The 18,239-nt window shown below is 42.8% G+C and overlaps 1 protein-coding gene and 1 non-coding gene across 5 annotated transcripts in view; one reads left to right on the top strand and one right to left on the bottom strand.

Annotated features, from left to right (window-relative positions):
- The window catches only part of LOC126330748 (cytochrome b5-related protein-like), an 81,089-nt gene extending 64,516 nt beyond the window's left edge, over positions 1–16,573 (bottom strand). The window contains exon 1 of one of the 4 annotated variants that reach the window (XM_049996396.1): positions 16,454–16,573. In XM_049996396.1, the coding sequence (XP_049852353.1) occupies positions 16,454–16,476 (23 nt within the window). In that variant the 5' untranslated portion in view covers positions 16,477–16,573. Of the gene's footprint in view, positions 1–6,409; positions 6,739–16,453 lie in introns of those variants that run through there. The other 3 variants (XM_049996394.1, XM_049996398.1, XM_049996395.1) reach the window with 3 other exon arrangements.
- Positions 1,439–1,546, top strand: LOC126337518 (U6 spliceosomal RNA). Its single transcript, XR_007565090.1, has one exon. It is a non-coding gene; the product is annotated as a U6 spliceosomal RNA (small nuclear RNA).
- Positions 16,574–18,239: the final 1,666 nt, after the last annotated feature.

Consider the following 18,239-nt stretch of genomic DNA (forward strand, 5'->3'; position numbering starts at 1 on the left):
AATCACTTTGTACAAAAAGCGCCACCGCAGTTTTCCAAAAGAATGCAGTAGATGGTTATACATAACAGGCCTGCGCGGATAAGAAAACTGAGATCCACATCCACACAGCATCCGAAATTAGTTTATCGATATCAACATCCGCAGATATTAATTTTTTTCTAGATCCCTTTCACCTGTTCGGTACAGCGGATGTCTTACAGTGGAGTGCCCTAAGTTTTCGTCTGATGAGGAACCTGAAGGCCGAATATGACCGACTTTTAACACAGAACAGCCTATCATATGTTTGACACGTTCTCTAAGTTGCTACTAACTGTCGTGATCAATGAAAAGAATTTTGTGAAATTTTATGCTGAGAGATGTCATGCGACAGCCGCATAGAAACGCAGAAGAAAAACAAATAGAAGCAAAATACAAAAATAAAGTAGTAAAAGGTATGACTGGAAGCCGAAATGACACGGGATCGAATCCCGGTCGACCACGAATTTTTTCAGTCTCACTTCCACGTAACCGTCACCTCTCAGTGATGTCAAGATCACCAGAAACGACACATGAATGTGATTTTGCGTTAAATATTAGGCCGTCTTTCGCTGGTTGTATAACTGGGGTAGGTTAGGGGCTCGCAAGTCGCCGAAGTATCGTCCGATTGAAAGACATGAACCCGGCCACTGAGCCACTCTAAACTATTGTTATACTTTTCAATGTAATAAATGCTATGTTGTGTACTTTTAAATATATTTAAAAAGAACTCTGGCAGTTCAGTGATATTACTCGGAAGATAATTTATGACGTGTATGTGACACGAAGAAACAACATTCAGAGCATGAAGAGAAGATACAGATATTTGATGTTGATTCAAACATTGAGGCGAAGATTCTGATAGATTATGTATATTAACCTACTACACTGCACTGCCTATGTTTTTATAACGTACTCCGCAACGTCCTTCAGACATGCATGCATGTCTGAAGGATCAGGGACTGCTGCGATCGACAGTGTATGAAATACAAGAAATGTAATCGCAGTTGCGAATGTGATCAGACTCCAGCTGCACAGTGTATTGGTGACAATGAAAATTCTGCGTGTGCCGGACCGGGACTCAAACCGGATTTGCCGCCTTAAGCGAGCGGTCGCCTCAACCGCCATCCGTGGGCGCCTCCAAGAGTGACCTAGACTTCCACACTCGGATGTGACCGTGTGTCTACGTCCTGTACTCGCAAAAATTGCCGTGATTCCTGCATTCACGTCTGAAGTACATTACAGAGTACATAGTAAAAACACAGGCACTGCAGTATAATATTTCATGCCATGACAAGACAGCGACAATAATCGTAAGTCTCTCCATGTGCGGGAATCACAGTAGTTATAGGAGTACGGGACATAGACACACGGTGGCATACGGAAGTTTTGCACGGTGTTGGAGTGCTCGTGTGGTCGAGGTGGACCCACTCCAGCGGTACGTTTTCAAGAATTAGAACGATACAGAGAAGATTAACATGGCCCCTGCGCATGGGTTGCACTCATAATGATAAATAATATCTACAAGAAAGGCGATTAAGGCGACCGCTCGCTTAATGTGTGACAGTCTGGTTCGAATCCCAGTCCGGAAAAGATTTCCTTTGTCATCAATACATTGTGCAGCTGGAGTCTGATCACAATTCATAACTGCGAATACATTTCTTGTATATTAAAAGAGGCTTCAAGTAGCTCTGTGGCAGCTTTCGGTAATTGTGTAACTGACCTCTGTTACTGCAAGCAAAACACGAATGATTCAAGAGTGAAGCAGCTGCTGGTACGTTGGAAACTGGATGTACGTGCTGTTGTGCAGAAAATTAGGAACAAGGACCTTGTAGATGTCTACCCCATCTATGTCTCTGTACATTGAAACCAATACAGCTGTAAAAATATTGACTTAAAACAATAATAAAAGTTATTATCGTAATACTCGCACTTTCCTTTAGCCGCAAAGTAATTATTAATGTGGTTATCCGCAGATATACCTGCGGATGTCCGAATCGGCACAGGCTTTTATTCTCAACTCCTCATTACCGCCCGCGAATGTCTCCACAGTGTTAGGACCAATCGTGACGATACAGGTTGCAGCTTAGGGAGTGCCCAAGACGAGATGCTCTTGTTATTTATTAATTCTGATATTTTTCGCAAGGTGAAGTGCTTGTTGTGTCGCCTTGATTTAAAGTAGATTGTCTCAAATGTCGTTAACTTAGGTCAGGAACAATAGAGGGCCTATAACACTTCTTTGGGGAACGCCGGATATTACTTCTGTTTTACTCGATGACTTTCCGTCTGTTACTACGAACTGTGATCTTTGTGGCCGGAAATCATGAATCCAGTCGCACAACTGAGGCGATACTTCGTAGGCACGCAGTTTGCTTAGAAGACGCTTGTGAGGAACGGTGTCCAAAGCCTTCTGGAAATCTAAAAATATGGAATCAATTTGACGTCCCCAGTCGATAGCACTTATTACTTCATGAGTATAAAGAGCTAGTTGTGTTTCAAAAGAACGATATTTTCTGAATCCGTGCTGACTATATGTCATTAAATCTTTTTGGTTCAAATGGCTCTGAGCACTATGGGACTCAACTTCTGAGGTCATCATCCCCTAGAACTTAGAACTATTTAAACCTAACTAACCTAAGGACATCACACACATCCATGCCCGAGGCAGGATTCGAACCTGCAACCGTAGCAGTCGCGGGGTTCCGGACTGAAGCGCCTAGAACCGCACGTCCACCGCGGCCGGCTAAATCGTTTTCTTCGAGGTACTTCATAATGTTCGAATACAATATATATGTTCTAAAATCCTAATGCAAATCGACGTTAGTGATATAGGCCTGTAATTCAGCGGATTACTCCTACTTCCCTTTTTGGGTATTGGTGTGACTTGAGCAATTTTCCAGTCTTTAGGTACGGATCTTTCTGTGAGCGAGTGGTTGTATATAATTGCTAAATATGGAGCTATTTTATCAGCATACTCTGAGAGGAACCTGACTGGTATACATTCTGGACCGGAGGCCTTGCCTTTCTTAAGTGATTTAAGCTGCTTCGTTACTCCTAGGATATCTACGTCTATGTTTCTCTTACTAGGCACAACTGTGCAACTCATTTTTTCAGTGCAGCACGCGTGCTGGTATCCCCGCTAGGTCGTATTAAAGGAAGACATCGAAGTAATTTAGAGGCTTGTTGCTAGATTTGTTACCGGTAGGTTGTATCAACTCGCACACGCCCGGATAGCCGATTGCGTTAACTGCACCAGACGTAATGCCACAATCCGACTTGTGACAGTGCACTTGAGCGGCCGAGATGGCGAAGTTCTCGGACGACGGTCTCATGCTGTTTGCTGTGATTCTGGATGAATAAGAGGAAAAACAAAGGAAAAACGGAACTGGGTTCATAAGGCGTTGAAAAGAAAAAAGCAACAGAAGAGGAATTAGCGACTCTGTAACGCATGAGGCGAAGTATTATGAATATTTCAATACGTCAGAAAATTCGTTCGACAATAAACAAGTTGTATGTTCATCTGAAGAAGCGAGACACACAATGCAGAAAAGGCATTACACCAAGAGAACGACTCGCCCTGTTGCTTGAGGTTTGTTAGTGTATAATTAACACACACTTGGACAGTTTAGTGGTAATTACACTAGTCAACAGCCATTTTGCATCTGGGATGAGATACATCATCTAGTGTGTATTTTGGTGTGTAGAATCGAATATACCTTTCAAAATGTTCTAGCACGTATCATTTTTTAGTTTTTAAAGGTTTTTTATTTTTCGTGTTCAGTATTTCGCTCTTTGCTGTTCTTCTGTTTTGATGTTCAATTGTTTGTTTTTGATTTTGCAGAGGAGAGCTAGAAGATCTACAGATCGTTAGTAAATAGTTGGTGTGGTAATCCAGTAGTGTGAAAGAGATCCTCAGTGAGTGTTTCCGGTGAAAGATAGTGCAAACTTTTTGTGCTTAAATCTTAAACTATGAAAAATGCCAACTAGTAAATCTCGTTGCTGGCTAAACCATCCCGAAAACTTTTGTTATGTGTTTGGGAAATTCACTCCAAAAGCCCAAAGAAAATCAATCACTGATTTGGTTTAGAAGGCATATAAATTGTATTTTGATTGTCCTGTTGGTAATCAAGATAAAAAACTTCGCACCTCATATTGCCTGCATAACCTGTACTACAACCTTAACCAAGTGGTTGAAAGGAAAACGCCGAATCATGCCATTCGTTGTTCCGATGGTGTGGTGTGAGCCTAATGACCGTTATTCAGACTGTTACTTCTGTCTTGCAGGTATTTCTGGATATTCAAGCAAAACTAGACATAAAACAAAGTATTCAAATGTATCTCCAGTGCATTTGGCGGTGTCCGATGATGAGGGGCTGCCTGTCCCTGTCTGTAACTTGAAAGCCACGGAAACAGACACCATGTCAAGTGAATCAGAGAGCACTCAACATATAGAAGAGTACTGCCCTCAGTATCATGACACTTCGCCTCAGATCTTTAATCAAAAGGAATTTAACGATGTGGTTTGCGATCTAAAACTTTCGAAACAGCAAGCTGAACTCTTGGGGTCGTGACTGCAACAACAGAACCTTCTAGCTCCAGGGACAAAAATTTCCTGTTTAGGTTCAAGAGGTGCTTCCACCGCTCAATATTTCGATATACAGAATTTAATGTACGTATGCAGAGATGTCAATGGTCTGATGATACAGCTAGGTGTACTATTATTAACTCCAATAAAACCAGCTTGAAAGCGTACTACTGCTTAATGGCAATGCATTTCCATCGGTACCTTTGGCTTACGCAGTAGACTTGAAAGAAACTTATGAAGCCATGGCTTTGCTGCTAGAGGCAATCAAATATAAGGATCATGAATGGCAGCTCTGCCGTGATTTAAAAGTTTTGCACTCCTTACAGGTTTGTAGGTTTGATTCACGAAATACCTGGAAACGTAAATGTGATCAATGCCCTATTGGTTGAGCTTGATAAAATCATTTTGTCTCCCCTTCGTATCAAGCTGAGCCTTATCAAGAACTTTGTAAAAGCTCTGGATAAAGAAGGTGGGGTCTTCAATCACTTAAGTTTCCCTAATCAAGTGAGGCAAAGCTGAAAGAGGATATATTTGTTGGACCACAACAAGAAAATTGCTTAAAGGTCCAACCTTTGGTACCAAGCACAGATATACAATTAGCTGCTTCGTCTTCTTTTACAGCAATTGTGAAGGGCTATTTGGGTAACAGAAAAAACAAAAACTACGTTACCATTGTGTATGATCTGTTGGACGACTATAAGAACATGGGGTATAGAATTCGCTTAAAATTCACTTTTTTACATTCTCACCTTGATTTCTTCCCGGAATGTTTGGGAGCCGTAAGCGATGAGCATGGTGAACGCTTTCACCAAGACATTCTTACCATGGAAAACCTTTACCAAGGCCATTGGAACCCTTAGATGATGGGTGACTACTGCTGGGATCTTGTTATGGAGAGTGATGAAACGGCAAACAAAAGAAGAGCTTCGTCATCGCATTCTTCAAAAACCAAAGACGATTAAAGGTGAAACTATCTTGTGAACTAATTTGGACTTTTTATTGGCTTGATGCCCGTATATACATACAAAATATCATTGATTTCAAATGTTCTGAATGTGTATTTTTATTTGACTGAATTGTTTCAATTTTCGCTGTTACAATTTTTTATTCTGGTGTGTTTCTAGAAAATTAGTTACATTCTCCCATTTACAAACCAGATGCATAAAAAAGATTAAATTTGCTAACTAGTGTTATATGAAATCAACAGTCATTATGATTGACTTCCGCTGTATAGGTTCGAGTGTTTCCTTGTGTTTCACGCGATATTGTTTCATTAGCGCTAAGATCACCTGTAAAACCTTCGTTTGATATATACCTTCTGTCTACCTTTATTCAGATATTTGGCCTCTGGAGATGCGCTAAATGCGGTTACATTTAGCTATCGCATGGGGCACAGTGCAGTTCACAAGATCGTATGAGAAACCTGCACAAGGTAATTATACGCAATATGATGAATGAATTAATGCCTTCTTTGACAGAAGAAATGTGGAAGAAAATCGCTACAAATCGCTAAAGGTTTTTATGAAATGTGGCACTTTTTCCAACTTTTTGATGGGAAAGACTTTGGACGAGAAGGACTATTATATTGAAGCACCACCGAATATCGGATCACTATTCTTTAATCGCACAAAGACATTGTCCATAAGGTTGTTGCCTTTTATAAACGCTCAGTGTAATTATATTGCTCTTGACGTCGGGCCATATGGAAAGAAAATGTTAACGCTCTAGCCAATACTTTCAAACAAAACCTTTTACCTACCTGACTGTGTTCATTAATGTAAAACCAGAAATATATACGTATGTACTTACCAGTTTTTTTTTATTTCTGCTGCTGTTTTATTCCAGACTATATTCTTCAGCTCTGTGTCCATGTATTTGGGATTGGAGAGATCATACGACACAGGATAGTTCGGCACTAATTCAATTAGTTTTTCGCCATTCATGTTTACGGTGATACGCTACTGCATGACAACGCAACAACACATCATGTCCCGGCAGTGAAGTGAGAAAATATCGGCCCCAAGAAATAAGGCATCACGATACGGTGTCGGCGCGAGCACCGTTTGGTCTGTCACGGCCACGCCACGGGCAAGTGTGAGCACTGCCCCGTAATTTCGCAGAACAATACCTTCAAACACGTTGACGGTATAACGGGTCACACCGGGCACTGTCGCGTAATTGATGCGTGTGAAGCGGCTTTAATATGGGTCTGGCAATGCCTTCTGTTTCCCAGTTACTGCAGGTAGGGAACTAGCGTGCGACATACTAGTGATGGATGACGTTGATCGAATCATAAAACATTATATGAGAAATCAGGCTTACAGGCGATGAAATAAATCGGTGGTGAAGGTTGAATATTGTGCCAGGCCTTTTTTTTAAGTTCGAAAATGGCTTTGAGCACTATACAACTTAACTTCTGAGGTCATCAGTCGCCTAGAACTTAGAACTACTTAAACCTAAGTAACCTAAGGACATCACACATATCCAAGCCCGAGGCAGAATTCGAACCTGCGACGGTAGCGGTCGCTCGGTTCCAGACTGTAGCGCCTAGAACCGCACGGCCATTCCGACCGGCCCTTTTTTTAACTGATTGATCTTTTTTTTTCAGATGAGTTTATTTGTGACTCGAAATATCTATTGTTTTACATGCTTCAGTTTTTTATACATTCTTGTCTTTCGATATTGATGTAAATATGAGTGTCATGTTTTTTGGATGTATTTTTTTAACACAGTGACATGCATGGTAACAAAAACATACATTTACACACAAAAATACAAGCACATTACAATATACACACGATATATTGATCAAGGGGCAAAAGCAGAATGTGATACCTAAGAAATTAGAGACACGCATACGAATAATAATGAAGAGGAGCAAATTACGTTTAAGTGTATTATAGATGTTTGAAAAGGCAAAGAACAGATGGAAAAGACAGCGCACTTTAACAAAGTATACCTTGGTTTAAGAAAGAAAGAAGAAGGAGAGTGCGAGGAAGAGGAAAGGGAGGGAGAGATAGGGAAGAGGGAGGGTTGAGGCAGAGATGTACAAAATTTCTTTATAAACACCTTATTTAAAATATATGGCACAAAATACCGCAAAACTGATGTATATTGCTTCTCTGAAAAGAGAGCATTTTGCTTTTGCATATTTTACGTGCATACTATAAACTTACACACATGAAACACAAATAAACTGAAAACACATAAATATTAAACACTGTTTCACAATAAATTTATACACGAAAAAATAAAACACATAATGTTTAAACTGATAAGAAATGCTGTAGAATGATCTTAGGCGACACGTAGCACTTACGTATCGGGACTCGAACCCAGATGCCCCGCTGTTTCCTTAACGGTGTCAGCCAGCTGCAAACGCTTCCCGTCCATTCCAAATTCTCAACCTGTCACACGCTACTCTCCCGTCCATTAGCCCTCTCCACCCCCCCCCCCCCCCCCCCCCCTCCGCGCTGCTCGTACCATTTGCCAAGTTCAACCGCGGGCCGGAAGATATGGTGCATCCGCACTGAAAGTAGCTGGAGCCGTCATCTCTAATACAAAGGATGTCTCTCCTACCAGTCGTCAGTCGCATTTTTTCTGTTGTTTCGGCAGATATTGGCAATTTCGATTTGCGACGTGTAGCTAGAGTCTGTCCCGACAAATGCTGCACGTCACGTCCTTCGTGCGTCGATTTGTTTCCCGTTACATACAAAATAATTTTTAAAGTGTAATTTTACGCGCCCATTCGACAGAGCGGCCCCAGATTAGCCTAGTGCGATATTCGTGTGTACTAACAGGGTGGAACAACCAGTTCTGCAGCAGCGGCGGCACCGACCTTGACCGCTCTCACTCTACTGCACTGACGAGTGGCTGCTGGGGTACCGGTTATTCCTCGTGGTTTACTGTCCCTGTTAATACACATCGGTGAAACGAATATCGCACTAGGCTAATATGGGGCCGCTCTGTCGAATGTAAATCCGATTCAAAAATCATTTCGTTTGAAACGGAAAACAAACCGACACATGCCGTTGTCGCTAGCGTCGCATGAAGTATATGATGAGCAGTATTTGTCTGGACTGACACCAGCTACACGTTGCATATCGGTAATTACAGATATTTCCGAAACACCATACAAACTGCGTCTAACGACTCTTCAGAGAGATACCTGGCATCTATTGACATGTGGTGTCTGAGCTGTCGGACGTGTCCGTCAGAACAGACACCACATATCAGCATCATAAACCATCACTCAAAAAGCGATAATAAGTTTCCGGAAATCTAGAAATACGGAATCAACTTGAGATCCCCTGTCGATAGCGGCCATTACTTCGTGCGAATAAAGAGCTAGCTGCGGTGCACAAGAGCGATGTTTTCTGAAGCCATGCTGATTACGTATCAGTAGACCGAGGTGATTCATAATGTTTGAATACAGTATATGCTCCAAAACCCTACTGAAAACAGACGTCAATAATATAGGTCTGTAATTAGATGGATTACTCCTACTACCCTTCTTAAACACTGGTGCAACCTGCGCAATTTTCCAATCTGTAGGTACAGATCTATCGGTGAGCGGGCGGTTGTATATGAGTGCTAAGTAGGGAGCTATTGTATCAGCGTAATCTGAAAGGAACCTAATCGGTATACAATCTGGACCTGAAGACTTGCCCGTATCAAGCGATTTGAGTTGCTTCGCAATCCCTAAGGTATCTACTTCTAAAAAACTCATGCTAGCAGATGTTCGTGTTTCAAATTCTGGAATATTCCATTCGTCTTCCCTGGTGAAGGAATTTCGGAAAACTGCGTTAATAACTCCGCTTTAGCGGCACAGTCGTCGGTAACAGTATCATCGGCACTGCGCAGCGAAGGTATTGACTGCGTCTTGCCGCTTGCGTACTTTACATACGACCAGAATTTCTTCGGATTTTCTACCAAATTTCGAGACAATGTTTCGTTGTGGAACCTATTAAAGGCATGTCGCATCGAAGTCCGTGCCAAATTTCGAGCGTCTGTAAATTTTAGCCAATCTTCGGGATTTCGCGTTCTTCTGAACTTCGCATGCTTTTTCCGTTGCCTCTGCAACAGCGTTCGGACCTGTTTTGGGTACCACGGGGGATCCGTTCCATCTCTTACCAATTTATGAGGTATGAATCTCTCAATTTCTGTTGCTACTATATCTTTGAATTTGAGCCACATCTCGTCTACATTTGCATAGTCAGTTCGGAAGGAATGGAGATTGTCTTTTAGGAAGGCTTCTAGTGACACTTTATCCGCTTTTTTAAATAAAATTATTTTGAGTTTGTTTCTGATGGATTTGGAAGAAACGCTATTGAGCCTAGCTACAACGACCTTGTGATCACTAATCCCTGTATCAGTCATGATGCTCTCTATCAGCTCTGGATTGTTTGTGGCTAAGAGGTCAAGTGTGTTTTCGCAACCATTTACAATTCGCGTGGGTTCGTGGACTAACTGCTCGAAATAATTTTCGGAGAAAGCATTTAGGACAATCTCGGAAGATGTTTTCTGCCTACCACCGGTTTTGAACAAGTATTTTTGCCAACATATGGAGGGAAGGTTGAAGTCCCACCAACTATAACCGTATGAATGGGGCATTTATTTGCTACGAGACTCAAACTATCTCTGAACTGTTTCGCAACTGTATCATCGGAGTCTGTGGGTCGGTAGAAGGAGTCAATTATTAACTTAGTTCGGCTGTTAAGTATAACCTCCACCCATACCAATTCGCACAGAGTATTTACTTCGACTTCACTACAAGATAAACCACTACTGACAGACACAAACACTCCACCACCAATTCTGCCTAATCTATCTTTCCTGAACACCGTCTGAGACTTCGTAAAAATTTCTGCAGAACTTATTTCAGGCTTTAGCCAGCTTTCTGTACCTATAACGATATCAGCTTCTGTGCTTCCTATTAGCGTTTGAAGCTCAAGGACTTTTCCAGCACAACTACAACAATTTACAACTATAATTCCGACTGTTCCTTGATCCAAGCACCTCCTGTATTTGCCATGCACTCTTTGAGATTGCAGCCCACCCCATACTTTCTCGAGGCCTTCTAACCTAAAAACCCGCCCAGTCCACGCCACACAGCCTCCGCTACCCGTGTAGCCGCCAGCTGAGTGTAGTGAACTCCTGACCTATTCAGCGGAACCCGAAACCCCACCACCCTATGGCGCAAGTCAAGGAATCTGCAGCCAACACGGTCGCAAAACCGTCTGAGCCTCTGATTCAGACCCTCCACCCGGCTCTGCACCAAAGGTCCGCAGTCGGTTCTGTCGACGATGCTGCAGATGGTGAGCTCTGCCTTCATCTTGTAAGCAAGACCGGCAGCCTTCACCAAATCAGATAGCCGCTGGAATCCAGAGAGAATTTCCTCAGATCCAAAGCGACACACGTCATTAGTGCCGTCATGTGCCACCATCTGCAGCTGGCTGCACCCTGCGCTCTTCATGGCATCCGGAAGGACCCTTTCCACATCAGGAATGACTCCTCCCGGAATGCACACAAAGTGCATACTGGATTTCTTCCCCTCCTTAGCCGCCATATTCCTACGGGGCCCCATTACGCGCCTAACATTGGAGCTCCCAACTATCAATAAGCCCACCCTCTGCGATTGCCCGGACCTTGAAGGCTGAGAATGATCCTCTGAAACAGGGCAGGCAGCTGCATCTGGCTCAGCCAAAGACAGTGCCTGAAACCTGTTTGTCAGACGCACGGGGGAGACTTTCTGGTCAGCCTCCGGGGACGCCTTTCGCTACCTGTCACGCCTTGGAACAACCTCCCAATCAACCACAGGCGAGGGCTCAGCCCCACTGCGGGCAGCAACCGGGGCAACCACAGCGGCAGACCGATCTGGGGACAGACGGGACAAGGTTGACATCCCCGTTATACCCAATTCCGGCTCCCCACAGTGGTGCCCATTGGCAACAGCCTCCAGCTGCGCGACCGAAGTCAGCGCCACTTGCAGCTGTGAGCGAAGGGATGCCAACTCAGCCCTCATCCGAACACAGCAATCGCATTCCCTCTCAATTCTAATCGATGTTGAACAAGAGTTACTGAAACACGAGTAAGTGCCTAGATAACGCAATCGAAACACGCAAAGAATGTATCAACTAACCTGTACAAATGCCTAACGGCTGCGCTACAATTTGCCTGAATTTACGATTACAGTAACTAAAACTCGAAATTACACCTCCTATACGAAACTCACACGCAATTTAAGTAAAAATCTACCAAGTAAACACTATAGCGCGAGGCTACAACTCTCAAATACTATAATACGCCCGAAATATATGAATTAAACAATGCAAGTACCCAAAAACGCGCAAAGAAATTAAGAATTAAACTATGTAACAAATAAGTAAGCTAGGGGTATACGACTTGCTGCTGGCAGCTGCTTATGCAACGGCGGCAGGGAACACACTGGCTGTGACCAACCGACACTGGCCGTTCAAAACAAAAACAGAAGACTGACGACTACGCGAATTTACACTATTCAGGTACTAAGGCGCGATGCTATAACTCTCAAATACTATAATCCGCCCGAAATAAAGGGTATATTTGAAACGGCAATAAAAACTAAACGAGCAGCGATAGAAATACACCGTTTGTTGCAATATGCTTGGGACAACAGTACATTTTCAGGCGGACAAACTTTCGAAATTACAGTAGTTACAATTTTCAACAACAGATGGCGCTGCAAGTGATGTGAAAGATATAGAAGACAACGCAGTCTGTGGGTGCGCCATTCTGTACGTCATCTTTCTGCTGTAATCGTGTGCTGTTCACAATGTGCAAGTGTGCTGTGGACAACATGGCTTATTCCTTAGAACAGAGGATTTTTCTGGTGTTGGAATTCCACCGCCTAGAACACAGTGTTGTTGCAACAAGACGAAGTTTTCAACGGAGGTTTAATGTAACCTAAGGACCGAAAAGCGATACAATAAAGGATCTGTTTGAAAAACATCAACGGACTGGGAATGTGACGGATGAACGTGCTGGAAAGGTAGGGCGACCGCGTACGGCAACCACAGAGGGCAACGCGCAGCTAGTGCAGCAGGTGATCCAACAGCGGCCTCGGGTTTCCGTTCGCCGTGTTGCAGCTGCGGTCCAAATGACGCCAACGTCCAGGTATCGTCTCATGCGCCAGAGCTTTGGAGCGTGTAGAGATATTTCAACGAAACCTACTACCAGGACGGCTCACTATGTCGAAAATAAAAATGCTGTGGAAGTAAGACTAGCACACCTAGGAGTGGTGCGGGGTGGAAGCGGGTAGCATGTAAACGTAACCTAAAACCATCGATATGTGTCGAATATATAGCTTCGTTTTTCGCGACCTGACTAATGACAGTGGCGGAAACATTTCCCCCTTGGTGGTGGGTTACTGTTTAAAAGAGAGTGAGGTGTAAAAATCATAAGAACATCCTTCAAAAATAGTCATGTAAAAATTATTGATTCTTGAGCTTGGAGGGGGAAATAAATGACCCTTTTTTATGTCATCAGTCCTTTTACTGATTGGACGCGGGCCTCTAAGAATTAGGCGGTTTCCCACATCCCACGAGGTAAATACCGGGACTGTACCCAAATCCTGCCCAGTTACACGATTCACGAACATTCAGAACACTTTCCAGTACTTTCATATCAATCGCACTACCCGCGGACAGCTGGGGTGAACACATTTCGTCCCTGCACGTAACGGGGTGACGACAGGAAGAGCATCAGGCCACCCCTTAAACTAACTACGCCATATCCGTTCATAACCATGCTGATCCAGCACCAATGTGGGACAAAGGCACAAGAAAAAGGAATAATATAATGAAATGTCGTATTAAACAAATATTACAATGACTTTATAAAAGATTTTGCTTTATAATTTGCCTTTTATATGTACACTTTTAAAAACGCGTAAATAAACTAAGTTTGTCAATATGTTTCTTTGCATGGCCATCTTCCGCACCAGCTGTTAAAATTGGTTTCTCCGTCTTTATACATATCAGCAAGAACATTATGACCACCTACCCAATAGCCGGTGTGTCCATCTTTGGCACGGATAACAGCAGCTACGTGTCTTGGCATGGAAGCAATGAAGCCTTGGTAGGGGGCTGGAAAGCATTGGCACCACATCTGCACACACAAGTCACGCAATTCCCGTAAATTAGAGGAGGGGGGCAGGGGGCGACGAGCTTCGCCGCCACGTTCAATGACATCCCGGATGTGTTCCATTGGGTCCAGATCTGGCTTGTTGTGGAGGGAGGGAGGGGCAGCATATCAATTGGAGCTCGCCACTGTGTTCCTCGACACACTCCATGACACTCTGGGCCTTGTGACGTGGCGCATTATCTTGTTGAAAAATGCCCCTGCCGTTGTGAAACATGATCGCTGTGAAGGGACGTACGTGGTCTTCAACCAGTGTACGATATTCTTTGGCCGTCACGGTGTCATGCACAAACTGCACTGCACCCGTGAATGCCCGCGTGAAACGTTTCCCAGAGCATAATTGAGCCGTCGCCAGCTTGTCTCCGTCCGGAAGTACAGGTGTCAAGGAGCTGTTCTCTTGGAAGATGACGGCTCCGCGCCCTCCCATCGGCATGATGAAGAAGGAGTCGAGATTCATGACACCGTGCAACGCTCTGTCCGTGCGCCAACATCCAGTACCGATGGCCACGTTCCCATTTCAGTTGTAATTGCCGATGTCATGGTCGTAACATTGGCACATGCATTGGTCGTCGGCTGCAGAGGCCTATCGTTAGGAGTGTTCGGTACACTGCGTGTTCAGACAAACTTTTACTCTGCCCAGCATTAAAGTTTGATGTTAGTTTCGCCACAGTTCGACCCCCTGTCCTGATTTACCAGTCTGCCCAGCCTACGACATCCGACATCTGTAATGAAGGGGGTCGCCCAACCCCGCGAAGCCTGGACGTGATTTAACCTTGGTTTCGTCACGTGTTGAAGACATACACCACAGCACTTCTCGAACACACAAATTATACAGTTTCCGAAACCCTCGTGCCAGGCCTCCAGACCATCACTCAAACAGATCGCGCGACTTACCCATTCTACACATGGACAGCGCGCTCACTTATACTGCGTGCAGTGTGCGTGTGTCTGACTAGCTGTTATTCCTCGCCAGGTGACGCTGCTGTCGCCTCGACGGGCTCATATCGATAGTGGGTCGCTGGTCATAATGTTCTGGCTGATCATTACATAAAAGAGACATAACACAGTAAGTAAAGAGCACATCAGTTTTATAAACAAAAATGCTAATTTTAATCTAAAACAACCAAAATGTACAAACATATGTATCGAATTTTCTGAATAACCATAGAAGACGCTTCATAAATAAAAGCGAATCGCATCTGGTGTAAAACTCTCTTTAATTAAATTACGATAAACTCAAGTCGGAGACACCAACAATAACTGAAACTGAGTTCGTTTTGACACTACAGACAGATCTATTTTTCTATCTAATAAGAGATTGGGATAAACATGTTGCCGGCATCGCCGAGTAATCAGACCCTACTTTATCGAAGGACTAAACCGGTTGATATTTCATGGTGCAGTCTTGCAGTTGCAGGATGCCAGTCTAACGGCTACCACGAGAAAAAAAGTATTTTCAGTATTTCTTATAATTACCAACCGAATATAAAAATTTAAAATCCTGCCATAATGGCAGATGAGTAAGACGGACAACCAGTTGTAATATTTGTATTGCAACTGCTTGACTGTCTTCTTTATCTGCTATTCCGTAACCGTTACTGAAATACAGCCATGCTCAAAATATCCCGTTATAATCTACTTATTATGAGGTACAATTTTATGTTAAAGGTTTAACACATCAGGGGAAGTATTGTACCTGAAATTTTGTGTATTTCTGGAGGCAGCCTAATTCAATTACCCAGATTATTTTCACCCAGATTTCAGAATGAGAGCACTTAGCGCTTTCCAACAAACTTTACACAGTTCCAAACCTTTCTCTCGCTGACACCCCTCTCGCAACGACGAAAGGAGAAAGGTTTATTGATTATTATATTTTCACTGTTCATGTAATAAATTTTTCAGCATCAAGCATGACGTTCAAATATATATAACTTCTTTACTACTAATTCTATTCGTAACACATTTTGCAGACAGTATCAATATATACAACTTAATGTACCACTCAATTGTATTATTCTGCGACTCATAGTTCAGGATTTATGACGTCATAAACAGTGAGATACGTAAAAAAACTAGCTTTTACTTCAAACGGAGCGCGTATTACCCGAACTATACTCATCCAGTCCTTGATAAAGAGAGCACTAAGCGACTTTCAGCAAACTTTACACATGATTTCAAACTTATTTCTAATTATCGCTTACATGCTTAATGTCAAATATTTAACACATTATCTCATTTGTTAAGTAATCAGACATGGGACAACGATTCTTTTAAGGAATCGGTGTTGTGGTTTACTGCTTCATACTAAAAGACTGTCACGCTCATCGCAGAACTACACGAATATTTCCTACAATATACAAACTTGAAATATTTGCCTTGACTGTGTTCCTATGAGCTTACTCACTGAGCGTTTATACACTGACCCTTTCCTCGACTCGCACCAGCAACTTCGCTACACAATTACAAATAACAATAACATCTAGTGCTACTCACAGTGTGAAGAATAAACTACGCACCAAAGTGAATTCGACGTTTTACTCGGTAAGCTGTATGGAAAGAACTGCTTCAATGCCTTGTATTATCTGGAGGCAACTTTGTTTCAGGCGCCTACGAAACCAGACTTTAAATTCATGTTGACGATATCAAATATTCTAAAAGTCCATAGACACTTACCTAATCTCCACGATCGGGCCCATAGAACTCGCGTGCCAAACTCTTGGGTTCACCTCTAAACTACTTCTTCTAGGACATTACGTAAGCGTTACGTATTGTCATGGCTCGCAAAGGCAAGGCAAGCAAAGCCCACAGTCTGCTGCGTCATGCTACCTTCGTTAAGCGCCAGCGTTAGTTTTTTGTCAATGAAAATCACCGAAATTGACGATGATAATGCTACCTGTAAAGAGAAATATTAGTCGAGTCTCTTGCACATTTGCAGAAATATGATAGGATGAAGTATAAAATTTTGTTGTTTATTCATTTCACTTTATGTAGTTGGCAACGTGAGTTAGTTAATGTCAAAGACATCGTCATCTCAAAATCTGGTTCTCGGTCTCTCGTAGCTGGCTCACCTAAGTCATATACAGTCTTCACACAATTCTTGCAGTTTGTAATTGTAAAGTACGTCCTGACCGCGTATGTCTATATTTCGTTCTTATCATAAAGTTATCGCTTCATTTTCAAAAAAAATTTAGCAGAAAATTTGTTATTCAATGTGCAGACCCAGTGCTTCTCACACAGCCAAAAGAAAGACGTATTACCCGCATTGATATTTTAGCGAATGGTTTCGTTTTCGCGTTGTAATGAGTAGAGAATACGTAACGACATAGAACCAAAGGAACATCTCACGTTCATGAAGTTGTGTATTGCAACCAGTGTTAGGAAAAGAAAACAAGTGAGAAAATATTTCACTTATCAAAATTTCGATATATATTGAGCGAGCATTGATTTAGAATTTAGAACAAATTACAGTCTGAAAACCTGTTCCAGTTGTCGAAGTACAGTCTATATTCCTTTTCTTTTTGTCGGCATTCCACTAGAGCCTGAAACGATCTAGATCAGTTAGAGAACAAAGTAATTTATACTCAGAAGTGGCCAACACGAAAGCATCACGTCCTACGTTTAAAAAAAAAAAACACGGGTAAGGAATGGAAACTAAAATGTGAAATCAAAGTGTTCTACTCAATATTTGAATCAATTTGTTTCATCCATTTGCAGATGAACCATGAACCATGGACCTTGCCGTTGGTGGGGAGGCTTGCGTGCCTCAGCGATACAGATGGCCGTACCGTAGGTGCAACCACAACGGAGGGGTATCTGTTGAGAGGCCAGACAAACGTGTGGTTCCTGAAGAGGGGCAGCAGCCTTTTCAGTAGTTGCAGGGGCAACAGTCTGGATGATTGACTGATCTGGCCTTGCAACATTAACCAAAACGGCGTTGCTGTGCTGGTACTGCGAACGGCTGAAAGCAAGGGGAAACTACAGCCGTAATTTTTCCCGAGGACATGCAGCTTTACTGTATGATTAAATGATGATGGCATCCTCTTGGGTAAAATATTCCGGAGGTAAAATAGTCCCCCATTCGGATCTCCGGGCGGGGACTACTCAGGAGGATGTCGTTATCAGGAGAAAGAAAACTGGCATTCTACGGATCGGAGCGTGGAATGTCAGATCCCTTAATCGGGCAGGTAGGTTAGAAAATTTAAAAATGGAAATGGATAGGTTAAAGTTAGATATAGTGGGAATTAGTGAGGTTCGGTGGCAGGAGGAACAAGACTTCTGGTCAGGTGACTACAGGGTTATAAACACAAAATCAAATAGGGGTAATGCAGGAGTAGGTTTAATAATGAATAGGAAAATAGGAATGCGGGTAAGCTACTACAAACAGCATAGTGAACGCATTATTGTGGCCAAGATAGATACGAAGCCCACACCTACTACAGTAGTACAAGTTTATATGCCA

Source organism: Schistocerca gregaria, chromosome 2 (genome assembly GCF_023897955.1).
Source record: "Schistocerca gregaria isolate iqSchGreg1 chromosome 2, iqSchGreg1.2, whole genome shotgun sequence".
In the NCBI taxonomy this organism is placed as follows: Eukaryota; Metazoa; Arthropoda; class Insecta; order Orthoptera; family Acrididae; genus Schistocerca; species Schistocerca gregaria.